Source organism: Anser cygnoides, chromosome 2 (assembly GCF_040182565.1).
Source record: "Anser cygnoides isolate HZ-2024a breed goose chromosome 2, Taihu_goose_T2T_genome, whole genome shotgun sequence".
In the NCBI taxonomy this organism is placed as follows: domain Eukaryota; kingdom Metazoa; phylum Chordata; class Aves; order Anseriformes; family Anatidae; genus Anser; species Anser cygnoides.
In genome coordinates this window covers 82,388,047-82,403,943 of record NC_089874.1, presented here as the reverse complement: position 1 = coordinate 82,403,943, position 15,897 = coordinate 82,388,047, and the positions used below count along the sequence as shown (strand labels likewise).

The 15,897-nt window shown below is 39.4% G+C and overlaps 1 protein-coding gene across 5 annotated transcripts in view; it reads left to right on the top strand.

Moving 5' to 3' along the window:
• The window catches only part of PIGN (phosphatidylinositol glycan anchor biosynthesis class N), a 117,501-nt gene that overhangs the window by 36,799 nt on the left and 64,805 nt on the right, over nt 1-15,897 (top strand). For all 5 annotated transcript variants that reach the window (XR_010829505.1, XM_066992524.1, XM_066992525.1 and 2 more), the window contains 5 exons: nt 1,983-2,099; nt 6,721-6,761; nt 8,497-8,556; nt 9,631-9,723; nt 11,627-11,682. Coding sequence is in view for 4 of the 5 variants with exons in the window: in XM_066992524.1 (XP_066848625.1) it covers nt 1,983-2,099; nt 6,721-6,761; nt 8,497-8,556; nt 9,631-9,723; nt 11,627-11,682 (367 nt within the window). In the remaining variant the exon portion in view is untranslated. The remainder of the gene's footprint in view (nt 1-1,982; nt 2,100-6,720; nt 6,762-8,496; nt 8,557-9,630; nt 9,724-11,626; nt 11,683-15,897) is intronic.

Here is a 15,897-nt window from a genome sequence, read left to right as displayed (position 1 = left end):
ATATATTTGTATATATTCTGAGGTGTTCTCATTATGTACTGGAACGTTTGAAGGGGGAATGAAAGGTGACAGGAGTAAGACTTCAGGCTTTGAGAACTACTGGTCTGCCACAGTTTTCTGTCATTCCTTCCTGTCAGAAGTGAAAGCTTGATCTTCAGCCAGAAGTGACAGTAACTTTAAAGCTGACCTGAGTGAATACAAGAGCAAACTTAAAGAAGAGGCAGAGGCCCATAGCCAGCCTTCTGAGGCTACTTCAGTAGATTTTTATTCAGGCTTGTGGTATCCACAACTGCTACAGTCTTTCAGTGACTATTTGCAGAACGGGATGGGCACTAAATTTAAATAAATAATTAAGAGGGTTGTGAGGATTTCCAGCCATTGTTAGCAAAGGCTGATAAAAATCACTTGCTTTCTCAGTCTGACTCCGTGATCTTGCTTTAAGCTGACCTCAGAGGGGATTCCTGACTGCTAACACAGGTAGTCCCACACCAACCCTCATGGCCTCTTGTTCCTGCTGCCCTCATGACAAACATACTGCTGTGTGGTATGCTGGACAGGAGAACAGAAACCTAAACCAGCAGCACCATCTCCTTCCCTTTCCCTTGAAAAAAGTGTCTGTTTGGGGGTGCTGATGGGGGAACAGGGAACTGACCCGGCTGAAATAATTCAGTTTAAGTCTGGATTCGACTGAAACCTGGTCCTTAAAATAGGAAGGGCGGGTACAGCTGCCTCTCTCAGCTACATCTGTCTTGCAGTGTTAATGGAGGCACACTGTCACTAAAATGCTGATAGAGCTGGTGGCTCAGGTAAAATGAAAGCTCACCAAAAACCGTACTTTCCTCCTGTGATACAAGGAAATAGCTGATGCATGGAGGATGGAGGAAGCGTGAGCTCCATCTGTTCTTTTCCCAAATTCCGTGAGGAGGAATATTTGCTGCTTTTGAGCCCAGAGAAAGCCTTCCCAGGGATTTCTGTATGTCTGAAATCTTATTTGCAGACCAGTGTGGTTATTTAAAGAAAGCAGAGCTGGCTTTTCAGTTCTGCCATAGCAATTGTACAGGCAACCTCAGTGCTATTTCCAAATTTATATTGAATTGTTTTTTTTTTCCTTTAAAAATCTGCCCTTGAAGCAATGCATTTTTCTCTATCCTCTTGAATGATTAAAATATACATACAGAGGGGTTGTGTGTCTACACACACATACAAATAAAGCGTATAGTCTTGTAGCGTGTGCCCTGACCAGCATAGTTTGTATAACCATCTCATTACTTTTGAGACTGGATTGTGTCACTGCTGTTGCACCTCACCCACTGAATCCAATGACCAAAGTTTCTTTCAAGCTTGTGTGGCTTCTGCGTCAGTGCAGCTGTGTTGAGATGTTGCAGTTTTAGTTTTCTCCTTTGGGCAGCTGATATGTTAGTCTGGAGGGAATTAAATTTCTCAGGGAACGACCTGCTGTTTCATCAATTCTTAAACTGTGCTACCAGGCTTTAAAGCCTTAAAAATGAACTTGCATCACTGGGAAAGGATGGCAGATGCTATGTATCTTGTCTCCTGTTTTTGAAATTGAAGTTTAATCCTTATTTGAGTACCACAGAGATCAATTCTGTGTGATTTCTAGGCACATAGCTAACTAACTGCTCAAATCAACCAGCTCTGGTTTCCATGGAGCACTCAGGAACAGGCACGTGCAACAGGATTTGAACAGGTGACTTTCTGTGCCTTAAGGCTTTTGAACGCTTTGGCTTTAGTTTCTGTATTAAGCTTCTTCTTCTTTTTTTTTTTTTTTTTTCATATACAACATTATATTTGTATAGGCTTGACCTAAGTGATACCAGTTTCCCAACTTAATTCAACCTTGAATTTTGTTCCTATAACAGAATCTTAGCATACGTTCAATAATAAAAACTGTGTGTGTAAACATTTATTTATTACACTATGCATGTTAAAGCTTACGTTGTTTTTGTTTTGGTGTATTTTAGGTTCCCATGGAGCTGGTCATCCGTCAGAGACTTTAACACCACTGATCGTTTGGGGTGCTGGAGTGAATTATCCACAGAAAGTCACATCCCAGTTCTTTGAAGACAATTTTTTGAAAGGTATGTAAAATGCGAAACTTAAGTGTGAGGTTTTAGTGGAAAGGGCAGTGTTCAACAGTTATATCTGTTAAGCTTCACTGACTTCTGTTCCATTGCAGTAAATGTAACCTGCTTTGTGCGAGAAAGTGTAGAAAGCAAAGGTGACAGGACAAACATATGGGGGATATAGCAAAACTGGATAGATAATATCAGAGTAATTTCTTCTTGAGTCATGGAACTGAGGACTTTCTCTTTGCATACGGAAGACTATTAACACCCTTAAAATTTGGTTCCAGAGGAGACTTACTTCTTCAGAAGACTCCTAGAGGTTAAAAGTTATTTGTACAGAAACATTAGTTGACATGTCCTAGGACCTCTTTCTAGCTCCACAGTAGAATCCTGGGAACTTGCCTAGAGCATCTTATCTCACATTCATCCTCGTAGCTGTTGAGGAAATGTAAACAGTCTTTCTCAATCAAAAACTGTGACTATTTTACTGTTAATTTTCCCCTTTGTAACTTATTTAAGGAAAGTAAACACTGCTATTAAAAAAAATATATATTTCAAAGCTATAAATACTGGTTTATTGAAATTTCCTTGGGATTTGAAAATCAGATGTGATTAACTGCATAAGCTCTTCCTTTTTCATGTGTTTGACTTCTGTAGCCTGCTCTGTTTCTTAAGATGCCTTGAATCTCTCATGGTGTTTCTTGGGATCAAATGACTTCATATTTTATTGGATTGTTTGTCAAGCTGCATTAGAGAAGAGAAAATGGGCAAAAATGACTTGAGACATGAGGTTTTAACCCCACCCTGCTCTTGAGAAGGTATTTGGTAACAGATTAAACAGGACTTGTCCAGCGTAGACAACGTACATGTTGTGCTCATTATTCCCTGCTGTAAAATTACAACATGTCAGATAAAATTGAAAATTAGTTGTACAATAAACAATGGAAAAAAATGAAAACAACAGATTTTGGTGTCTGGTGGCTTACGTGCTAGACTTTTAAGGACACTTAGTGTCTTTGTTTATCCATAATAGATGATTTTTACAGCTGTTGCAGTTTTGATTCTTAGCAGCTTTAGTACAAACACCAGCATTTGATTTCAAGTAATGATGAAAATGGTGTGAGAGCACTTCAAAGAAGATGACTGTTGAGCTGACGTCTAGGTACAAAATAGAAAAAGGGGGTGGCTGCTACCAGTTAGGAAATGTTTATTTTCCTTAAAGCAGGGAATATGTCTGCACCCTGCTGTGCCTGCTTCATGTTTTCCTTGTAGTGGTGTTTTGTTTGTCTGTTTGTTGATTTAAAAAAAAAAAAAAAGCCCTTCATTCTGACCTTATTCTGCAGCCTTCCATCTGAAAATCACGGTGCTGTTTGGCTTAGGCACTGGTTACAGGTTCTTAATTGTCAGGAATAATCTCTCTTTGAGTTCTGAGTGTCTTTGAATATACTGAGAGTTGTAATCTCTATTTGAGTAATAACTATCTTCTAAAAAGTGAATACGCTCTCTATGGTAGCATATTACATTTTGGCAGTGTATTACAGCTTCCAGTAGGCTGTGCAGCATAAAAGAAAAGAAAAAATTGTTGAAATGGAACTTGACACTTTCTCAGGTCAGTACAGTTCAGCTACTCCATTAAGTTACAAACCCGTATGTTTTCATAAAACTGCGATATGCAAGAAAAAATGATTAAAATAATTTTCTTGAAAAGTTCTCTGAATTTGCCTTTCCTGCTCCATAGAAAAGAAGCTGAAACCATGCGCAGGTAAAGAGAGATTGCTTTATTACTGATGTATGCAGGTGTCAGATTTATACTTGAGTTTGCATGTGCCAGCGTTCAAGTTCTTGCATCTACTGACAAAATCCTTCCTAAGTTCTGAGTTACAAGTTCTTGGAAACAGCACAGTATTTTCAACGCTGGCCTACCTGAGCTCTGTTCAATGCAAGTGGGCTCTAGGCAGCTCAGTGAATTGTCTCTCCTCTCATCGCCATCAAGGGTAGGTGCCCCCAGAGGCGGTGCTGGCAGTCAGGACTCGGTCCATCTAATTTGACACGCGATGATTAGCGTGCTCCCTGGGTACTCTGAAGGACACGACGCCCGCTCCGGATGGGCAGCCTTCTCCTCATCAGTCCATTCACCTGTGCGTTGCCTTCCCTCAAGGCTGCCCGTGCAATCCTTGTGGAAGGATTCACGACGGCAGAGCCCCATCCTGCGGGCAGTGTGTAGTGTTACCAGTTTGGCTGTTGCCTTGGCCCCTCAGGGAAGAGAGAAAATGGAGCTGCTCTCCAGCTCCTCAGCATGCACACACCCTGCCAGGTGGCCTTCAGATGCCCGTCCAGAGAAGCCTGTAAGTGCGTGCTGGTGGCTTTCACCCACAGGCTTCCCTTTTTCAGAGGAAGCTCAGCCTGCTTTGCTGCACATGAGGTTTCGCTTCCGTGAGGTTTTATGAGAGGCTTGGTTTGGTCCATGCAGCCTCGTGCTAGTCTCTCTTCAGCTGGCACCTCCCTGCGGTTTCCTCTGGACTGTTTGCAACTGACTGCCCTGCAGGCTGCAGGGCAAGGGAAGGAAAATGTCAAACAAACTGGAAACTGCTGAACGCTGTACAGGAAACTTAAACAGAGAGCTTGAAACACAAAACCAGCTAGGGCAGCATCTAGATTCACCGTGTCTCATTCCCAGGAGTGCAACCCAGCTTGGCCAGTGTGTAGGTGTGTCCTGTTCTTTGGGAACACTTGGATTTCATATCTTACAGTGCCTGGTCCAAGCCTTGTGGCTCAAATTATTCTCCTCTTGAAAATATATAAACAAGGGAAGCAGAGAAGTAAAAGTTTCTAGGTTTGCTAGAAGCTTCTCCAGCAGAGCTACAGTTTCTTCCTTCCCTAGACACGTTGTATGTGTATAGACTGTTTTTCCACGTTTTTGATTGGGAAATGTTATTTAAAAGGGAAAAAACATTGCTTTTATATAATAAAAATATAGGAGAGAATCTGTCTCTAGAAATACAAACCTGCTTCCTGCTCTGGGAAGCAAAAGGAAACAAACTTGCTCATTTTGGTGCAAGTTTAATACAGGATTCATGATAAATGCTGATAATACTTCCCCCGTGTTGCTATGGGAACTCACTGCAACTATTTCTTACTGCTGTTAAGATGCATGGCTGCTGTTCAGGGTGCTCTTAGCACATAAATAACAGTGAACTCGCAATCGGGTCCCTGAAGCTTGCAGTGGTACGAGCTAATTGCTGAAAATAAGTGTGGTACATGCAATATTCAAAATAGGAATGTTTGGGTCTGGTGCTGACAGGGTATAGTGAAAGACAAAAAAGATACAGTCCGGATTTGAATGCTTATTGTTGTTTGGAAAAATAATGAGGTTGAGCCAGAACTTTGAAATACGGCTTACCAGCGCTCTTAACAAAATCTGTTTCTGCTGCCCTTAAACTTTCATTCACTTAAACCCAGAGGATGATTGTAGACAAAGTGCTTATACTGGAAGTGGTGTAAGTGAGGCAGCTGCAATTCGGAGATGCTGGGCAGAGCCCTGCTTGCATCTGTGCTGTTTCTGTGGTGCCGTTTGGGCAAATAGCATTAGCAGGGCAGCGACTGGTCCACTTAGCTTTGTGTGTTTGTTTGGGAAAGGTGGCTGTGTCCCTGTGGCTAACATTACGTTGGGTTCCCCAGTTGAGGATAAGTTGCCCTGAATTCTTTACTGCTGTAATCAAGGTCTGCTCTAGGTACATAGCTGACAGCATTTTAAGTACTGTGAGCAAGCCTTTCTCAGCCCCTACCATTTTTCTCCTGTGTATCTGATTTTTTTTAAACTTGAGTTACCAAAATTGTAGGGTTGGTGGGTTTTTTCTTTCTTTTTTTTTTTTTTTCTCGTGTTATTGTTGTAGGTATTGGGTGAGCTAATTTAAACACCAGGAGAAGGCATGAAAAAAAACACCTCAACTTTGTTTTGAAATAGCTCTCTACCCCCAGTGAAAACAGAAAATTTCCTCTTCATTTCCTTAGAGGTTAATGGAGAGCAGGAAAATGCTGTTTTCAACCAGATTTTTGTATGATGCACCATAGCTTCAGGGGTTTGTCTCTGTCTCTGTCTTCATTGTAGTTGTTCTGATTACTAAATTGTTGAACTTTTCCCTTGAGCTTGCTTTTAGCCAGTATTGCATATGGCACATATGAAGTATGTTTGTACCACTCCGTACTGGTACATTAGAAACCTTTGGTTAACCTTTAAAAAAAAAAAAAAGGCACTTGAAGAGATTTAAACAGTCTTCCTAAACCTGAGTTTGATTCTTTTAGTTGGTACAGAAGATAACACATCACTTTCTGTGCTGTGCTGAAAAAAAATAAAAGGCTTGGACTTTCTTCAACTGATCTGGGTCACAATTGCAGGCAGCAATTTATCCTGGTGGATAAAAGAAAATGTGAACTGAAATGAACGCATTTTATTGTTTCTGCCTGTTGTGTTCCATCCATAACCTCTCCTGAGCTAGCATCCTAAAGCCAAATTATAATTTTCTTTAGTAACAACACTGTTCAGAAAATGCCAACAAGACATTAAATGTCATTTGAATTATCCCTTTCAAATCTATTTAGACTATTTGTTCACGTGCTCTGTTATTTCTTGCAGAGTGGAAACTGGAGAACCTGAAGAGGCTGGATGTCAATCAGGTATCAAATATACCTAATTTAAGAACTCATAAGCTTTCAAATGGAGTTTTGTGTGATTTAAACTAATTGAGGGAACTTGAATGAATCATCACACTGACTTGGCATTTCCGTGGAACGTGCAGGAACTGCCCCTATACTGACCATAAGTGATCTAAGCTTCTTCATGTTAACACACAGCAGCTAGGTACGACTTCTTTTCCTGAAGATGCATTTTCACGCCATTTTTAATTGCGATAATATGCCTTTTTAGAAGGAGTGCAGTACAATATGTGAGGTATTCCTTGCAAGCTCAGTGTCAGTTATCTGATTGTAACTGGAATAGCATCTGTTTTCAGAGTGGGATGTTTTTGCAAGCTTTTAGAAATAGCTTGTGATGCCTTCCTTCAACTTTCTGCTTTTTAAAATATTTTGGATCTGAGCTATTGCCTACTCCTATGTAAGGTGCCTGGCTAAACAAAGAAAGTATAGTCTGATGGCCATGCTTCCCAAGCTAGTGAACATCTGCATGCTTTTTGCTACATTGAAGTTAACCAGTTTTATGTTTAGCGTCGTTTTTCAGAGCTATTTTGATGTCTGTATTTTTGTCACTTTTTTCAGAAGTTGCTATCACTTATGAATCAAAACCAATTCTTACTGTACCATTGAACTGTTTTTTTTAACAAAGTCTGTAGTATGGCCCAGCCACTTGGCTGTTTAGACAAATATGTAGCATTGCACTGTGAAGGAAGAAGGAAAGGACAACTTAACCCTTGATACTAAATCAGCCGATCTTTTATAAATCAAGGAGATAATGTACATCTGTGCACTGGCAACTTGATTCTTCCTTTATCCCGTCCTATGAAACCCAATGTATGAATAAGACTCCAAACATGATAAAACAATGGAAAGAAACTTTTACTGTGAGATTAAAGTTGGGAAAGCTTTGGATAAGCTGCTTTCAGCAAAACCCTAGTATGAAATTAGAGATGGATTTCTGCTTATATTATACTACATACTCTCTGACTACAAACAAATGATGTTTTGGAGTCTGCATCTGCACAGTAAACATGAGGCTGCAGCAGTGCCTTTGATTTCAGCATAGTTTCTTCAGATTTATGGTGGAGAAATAAAAAATCTTAGTGTATAGTTATATACTGTAGAAAAATATAAACCTAGTGAAAATCCAGTGTTTATCATCATAAGTAGAAGGTAATGGTAACTTATTTTCTGAGAAGCCTCGATGTAGGTAAAGGTACCTTCTTGAGGGTTAAGGGCTAAGTGGACACAGGAAAAGATATAGAGCCCCTCTGTGAAGGGGAGAAGTTGAGTAATCCTCACTGTGAAAACTTGGGAGGAGCATTTTGAAAAGCAAAAATTGTGCAAAAAATTGGTGTATTGCTTAAAACTGTAAATATGAAATGAGTGCTTTCTGTGGTATGTTGTCATAAAGCAGTATGCTTCTGAGCGCAGTGAAGAAGGTACTGAATTCCTGTGAATAAACACTTTTTTTATTTTGCTTTTTAAACTAAATATATAGTCTTGAAACTTTATCAGTAGTGGAGTCTGAACATTTTGAATCTAATCATTTCATGATGACTACAAGAAAGAGTAAACGAAATATTATGAAGTAGTGATGTTATAACTTCACAGTTTTATACCATTTACTGTTACAAATGTAGATACGTTAAAATTAAACTGAACTTATTAGTTCTAGAAGCTGGGATTGTGTTAAAATGGGATGTTTCTGTTTGCACAGGCTGATATAGCACCGCTGATGGCTTCCCTTATTGGTGTTCCTTTCCCCCTGAATTCTGTGGTAAGTAGTACAAATGTCTTAACATATTATGGGAATCTGCGTGTCTTAAAGGAAGAGATTTTGGGGACGAGATAGAAGGGGAAAGATTACAGTTCTGGGAAATTGCTCGAGGGTATGAGACTGCTTCTAGTTTTAATTTTATGTGCATATATTTTCACTTTGGAGCATAAACTTAATCTTTTTATATATTATATAGTACTTTAATTTGCAAAGGCAGTCGATCCTTTTATAACCTGCAACCTTACACTGTTGAGCTATGTAAAAGGTTTTTGTTTGTTTTTTAGGGATGGTAAAAATGCAATATGGTTTGAATAACATTTGATTTTGATCAAGAAAGCTGAATATGTAAACAAGATAGTTCTTGCAATCTAATGTTTAATTATTTCTTGTGTAATTTAGTGTGATGAGTTTTTTTCAGATGGTATCTTGTGCTTTTAATTTCACGAACAGTGAGAGAACAGTCTTCACTGAGATAGCTTTTTCTTTGAATTTGCTTCCTATGTTTTTGTGTAGCCCAAAGGTTGTCTAATAAATACCTAATTGGCAATTAGCATTGCATCAGCATGCTCTGATGCTTCTCATTTTCCATTTAAAACATCAAAATACAACACACTTTCAAAATATTTCTTCTGCAAGCTCTGCCCCAGTCCCCCTGTCTTGCAGTGATTGCTGGACTTGCAAAGCAACCTGAGAAAAGTGTCCTAACACTCACTTTCTCATCCTGAGTACCAGGCAAGTCAGGACCAAGCAAGGGTTTGAATGGAAACCTTCTAGATATTTAAAAAAAAAATGGCATATGATGAGTGGTTGAGGCTTTATTACTATATAATATGTAGTTTAATTAACAGTTTGCATTATGTGCCTTTGTGTTCCTGTGAGAGCTGGGATAATATGAGCAGTCTTTGCAATGCTGAGAAATGATGTAAGAGCATTGTTAAGGTGTTACAGTAGTTATTTAAGTAGTAATTTGAAGCACTCTTACTGCTCATTTGGCCCACCATACAGTTGGAGAAATTCCGTTGTCTCCCCGTAAATTTTTAAGATTTACTTATATATTTATTTATTCTTCCCCAGGGAACCCTGCCTCTGGAATATCTGAACAATAGTGCTCATTTCAAAGCAGAGAGCATGTTTACCAATGCTGTTCAGGTTCTCGAGCAATTTAAGGTAATTAAACGTGGTGGAAAAGACAAATATCTCTTTGAATAATAATTATTATTGTTCTGTGTGAAATAATTATAGCGGGCCATGCAGTGTATATGGCACGCTGTGATTCAAAGGACTAAAATTGTACACACATACTAGGTGGTGCTAGCTGTGAACTGTATCTGAAGAGGTTTGAAAGACTTCAATAAAACATCTCCTTAGTAAGGAAAATGAGCCACTTTTTCTTGATTCGGATCTTAATGCTGATGTTTATTGATGTTAGTGTAAACCTGCAGCAGTGTGTAGGTAGGCCTGAAGCTGAGCACTGATTTCTGCTATTGGTAAAGGAAAATTTCTTTTTCAGCAGTGGTTGGGAGAGAAGGCTCTAAGGCAGACCAGTAAACAGATCAAAAAGTAACAGGCACATGTCCATTAAAGAAATTAAATTAGTGTGTTGATTAACCTTTAGATTACGCTTAATATCTGTTGTATGCTTTGTAAGCATTTATCTCTGCTTTCTATCTTGATTTGTCTCATATTGGATATTATAAGAACATATATGTGGTTCAAAAGGGGGGGGTGAAGGGTTTTGTTTCACTAGATGCTGTTTAACTGTGGAGTAAAATCCTAAAAAGAAACAAATCCTAGAAGTTTTAGTTTTGGCAAGACATAGAAATGCTTTGAAGGAAATTTATCATCTCCACAGATAGGAAGCAGAGTCATGCAGAACTGTTGGGAAAGCATGTGACGGTGTCAGAGCGAGGAAGTCACTTGAGATGACCTGTAACATGATGATTAGTGCCTTCAGCACCTTCTGTCCCTTGAGCGCACAGGTTCCCAAACACAGTTTGTATGGATATCAAATTGGCCATGTCAACAGCAGAGTTGCTTTCCAGTCTCTGGTGGTGGAGAGCTGGCATGTAGCAGAGGAAGTGACTGGCTGTTGGGATGTGAAGTTGAAGTATGCTGGCAGAGCCTCCGCAGTTGGAAGACCTCTGCTCTATGTATTGAACAAGTAAATTGGCTCTTTTTGGTTAAATTGTTGTCTCAGGGAATGTTTAAGAAAAAAGTAGTTCTAGTCCTCCTTGTCTTTATTTTTATTCTGTAATTTTGTAGTGTTGAGCTATTTTCTTGTTGGGTAGCTTGTTTCTAGAATTGTTTTGGAAGGTTTGTTTGTGATTTTTGTTTGCATTTCTTTGCTGAAGCAGAAGTAGCACACTGCCTTAGACATGCCAAGTGGGTTTTTACTTTTCCTGTGATGGACTGACCAGACCACAGTTTGTACTCCCTGGAGAGAGGATGTTGTGTTGGATGGATAGGATGAGACATGTGGGTTGCTACTTCAAGCTGTCAGATTCTGGAAGCAGTGTGCTAGAGAGTTCTTTCCTCTGCTTTATGCCAGCAGTCAAACTCAAGTCAAACTGGTGCAGGAGACCTTAAAGATGTTTTGAAGGGCCTTGGGCAAAGTGACTCTGGCATCCAAGCCTTCTATTTTTATCCAAGTGCAGGTTAATCGATCTAACAGTATTGCTTCAGCACTGTTGCAGCAGCGTTCCAGTTCCTGTCCAGCATAAATAATGCCACTTTCACAGGAGACTGTCACTAAAGTCTGTTAGGATTTCTAGCCATTTCTTTCCTTTCTCCTGAAAACTGTAGAAGTCCTGTAAAAAAATCACTGCTGTAGAGAGGGAGCTGTATTTTACCTACTTTGGAGCAGCTCCGGCTTCCCGAAAAACACTGATTCAGCACTGAGGAGTTACACAGACAAACGTTTAACACCTGGTTTCTTGGACACTATATTGGCAACTTGATTTAATTCCTTTTCCGTAGTCTTAGAACTTTTCTGTGGCTTAGTTTAATGCCTGACATAATTTTTGTTCTTGTTGCAACTTACATTTAATGGTTTAACTTTTTTCTTATGCAGGTTAAGATGAATCAGAAAAAGGCAACTACATTGTCATTTCTGTTCACACCATTTAAGTAAGTGCGTGTAAAAGCTTACCTTGATTGTTTTAACGCTTTGGTATTTCAGTGAAATCCAGTGACAGAGAAATCTGGCCTCTTCCTTCCTTGTTAAATGATAATGTTTATCTAACTATGAAACTTCGCATTAGAATGAAGATTTTGTGCAATAAATTTCTGTTTAAAAGTTCTGGTTAGAAGTAGATCTAAAAAAATAATAATCCATTCCTTACACTTAATCTTTGGTTAAGGGTTATTTACTTAACTTTTTTGACAATATAGATATATAGAGACTGCATGGTAACTCTCCCTGATTTCTTTTTTGCTATGTTCTTTTATCATTCCTGATGAAAGGTGCTATAGGGCTAGGAAATACAAACGAGAAAGAGAACAGATTGTACGTATATCAAAGTTGGACTAAGAATTGTTTCTTCTGCAATTTAAATTCTAATGAATAGCCAACAAACAAAACCCCTTGCAGCCAGAAATCAGGCTCAAACTCTTTGTGTTGTCTAGTATTTGTTTCCAAGGCCATGAAGGAATTTTGAAAAAGATTTGTGTATCTGTGAGCTCTGTGTTCCAGTGTACGCAGCCGCTACTGACCTACTCACCCATCAGTCTTATCCAGCTAAAGCTGCTTTATCCTATTGCCCTCTTCCTGCCCCAGAAGTTTTGAGAGAGCTTTGCTATGGGTGCGCATGATCGGTTCTGCCTTTAGTGTGTGGAGTGCTCCAAAAATGCTTTGTCATTGAGCGCAGCTGTTTTCCTTTGGGAAATAAAACCGATGTTAATTAAGATCTTTAAATCATAGGAGCAGTAAAGTACTAGACTCTTTTCCTGTGAAGTACATTTAACTGCTAAATAAGATTGCTGTCTTTCCGAATAGAGATTTATTGTGTGAGTTTTATACCACTAGCTTCTTCAAAGGGCAGGGCTCCAAGACACTTAGTTTCTGAGACCCCAGTTAAGTCAATCACGGGCACATAACAAATGCTTTGATTTAAATTCTGATTGAGAATGAATGACAATTGCATTACCTAATAACTTACTGATCTGTATGGAACAAAAATGCCATATGCAAAGGACAGTCAGTCATCTTTGGTTCTGTGGGGAAATCTGTTAGATTGTCTTCACAGCTCTTCTTTAAATTTCACCTTTCTGCAAGAAATGTCTGATTCTGTAAAATAGGGTGTATTTTCTTAACATTGAGGTTACCTGTAAGAGAACTAAGAGCTGCTAATTGCCTAATGAATTGGTGTTTTCATCTTTTTTTTTTTTTTTGGGGGGGGGGAGAGAAGGTGTATTTTGGGTTGAAATGTTCTTGAAATGCTTGAGACATTTATCACTTTGAAAATATAACTAAAACTTGGTATAAAAATATTGTTACTTTTTAGCATGGTGCATTGCAAAAATACATTTATTCTACTTTCTCTATATATTCTTAAATAGTTTCTGAATCAGAATTCGGGGTAGTGGTTTCAGGGGAAAGGTGTGTGAAACCAAAACCATTCCTTGGATGTGTGGATTAGCTTACAGAAGGTGTTAGCATGTTGTGTGTATAAAGACTGGCCTTGGTTCCTCAAGAAGATCTTGTTTCTCTTCACTCTAGGAAAGCAAGAAAAGACTCATATCACAGACCTTCCCCTGCTTCATGGGGATGTGACTGTGAGAGCAGTGATTGTGAGCCTGAGTGTCAGCTGCCGTTGCTGATCCGATGCATTGGTGTAAGCCAGCTTTCACCAGTTGTCCAAACAAACCTTGCTTGAACTAGAGTGAGATGCTCGGGGAAAGGCGTGTATCCCCTTTTGCTGGCTTTACTGTGTAGGTCAGGCAGCGTGTGTGTTTGGGGGCAGAGAGGAGATGGGCATTTCAAGTCTTCGCAGCTAGCCTTGTCCGTGTTAACTGTCAGAACCCTCAAATTTGTTAACACATGTAAGTAGTTTTTCTGCTGTGTGCTACCGAGCATGTTTTGAAGGAGAGAAGCCCAGAAGGCAGCAGCATTATTGCCCACATGATCCAGTTTCAAATCCGGCAATACAATACATGTTGTCCCTGATATCACTACGCTAAATAAAATTGTGTGAAAGGAAGAGTAAGTACAATTTTGTATTAGCAGTCTCTTCAAAGATAGCAAAAATCTCCACAGATACAATACAGGACTAAATTACCCCATCTTTGGGTATCTGAAACAGGAGATCTCTTGGTATACTGTTTCAAAATAGTTGGTAGTAGTATAGAGATTCCATTCCTGCACAGCTATACACTATTTGGACTTGTCAGCATAGGTGTAATGAGAGGTTTGGCCACAAATTTATGTTAATCTATGATTGGCCTGGTGCACTGTTGAGCACAGTTCTGTATTGTTACTTCTGACCACTACTGGCCTTTCATTAAGGTGAGAATAGCTTCTTCCACCACTACTCATTGTTTTGAATTTTGTACAAAGGAGTTATATATCCTTTTTTAATCTTTCTGGTGCATGAAATGTGTAACGTGATGCTCAGAAACCGTAATGCTTTATTCCTCCCTAGTTTATAGGAGGTTAGTGAAGCATAGTTCATGGCTTTGGGACCATCAACTTTATGTGGAAATTTGAAAAGTAAATACTCAGTCTTGGAATATTACACATTCTGTTTCAGTACCTTGATAACCCGAAAGTAAACAAAAATGCCTTAGAATTGAGCTCCTTAAATTACTTAAGTTAAATGGTGTAACTGAATAAATGTTGTTTAAGTCTGTGTAACTGAAATGTGGATGTGAATTCCAGAAGAAATATGAATGTAAAATTTCAGACGGAGACATTCTATTTCCATAGAAGTTGATACAATTACTATTAAAGCTTTGTTTATACAGAGGGAGATACATTCACAGATAATGCGTTCTGTAGAAAGAAAACTTTCCAGAAAAACTCAGCTTATTTTTTCAGCAAGAAATAGCATAAAAAGGTATTCTTATATTCTAAGGGGGAAATCCTGTTTCTGAGCTTGAATTTTCAAGGCGTATCATTGCCACGTGACTAGAAAACTCTTCATGACCTCTGATGCAATGACTCAAAAACTAGCGTTTGAGTTGCACATTGAATCTCTCACACCAAAAGCATTAAGCTAGTTTATCTATACGACAAGCCTGTTTTTATGCCTTATTTATACAATGCTGGCAACAGAGAGGAAGTCTCTTGAAGTGATAAAAGTCTCCTGATTTCCACAAGGAATCTATCCTCTAGTAGAAATGTGGCTAGCGCAATGGGTGGAGAGTAAAGGAGGCCATTGGAAATGTGCCTTTCTCACTTGGATCCAAATTGCATCTCTGAAATCATCTGTCAAATTTGTAAGGATGGGGAGGATGGATCTGGTCGTTGTTATGCAATGGAAACTTCCCTAAGTGTCTACTTGACCACCTTTGAGGCCGGTCAGAATTTGGGTAGCTGTATCTATTAATAGGGATGTGTCTGGCTGTCAGTGTCGTTTTCATTTAGTTAAAGTCTCTTCATCAAGGAACGAATCTGTATAAAAGTGTGTCCTGAGGCTACCTGTGAAACTGAGTATACATTTTAGAAGGAGCTCAGCTGCAAGGGTCTGATTCTGCAAGGCAAGGTGCACAACCTGCTCCTAGAGGGGTGAATACACAAGAGCAGAAGCATCCTCTGCTTATGTGCAAGTCACTTGTGAGGCTTATGTTGAATAATTCTTTAGAATATTTATAGGCAATTCCAGTTGGATATCTGAAGGGATTACTGTCTGAAATGAGTTTTCCTCCCACTTCCTTCCACTCCCTGCATTTTTCTCCAGCTGTGAAAAGCAAGTCGTCAGAGGTTACTTGTGTAACAAAATCCTGCCGCGTTCCTGAGACATAGGCACAGTGCCCTGACCTTTGTAAGTAAGAAAGGCAGGTACCAAAATACCAGATGCTTTGAAGAAAGACAGAGGGAGGACAAATCTGAAGACTGCGGAGAGAAAGACCGATGTCCAGGATAGTGAATTATCTTAGCATTCTGACCACTTGATGTACCTTAAAGCAACTGCAGAGCTGGCACTGTTTGAAGAGGAGTGTGCCAAGGGGCCAGATGCTGCTGTTGCAAAAGCATTCCCAAAGCTAGCACCTCCAGACTCTGCAAGAAATCCTAAAAGGAGTAGCTGGAGGACAGTTGTAGTGAGGTGAGTAGATGGGACATCAGTGTTGCATTGAAATCATCTTAAACCAGTTAAAACAACTTGATTATTCCAACAGGTGCAA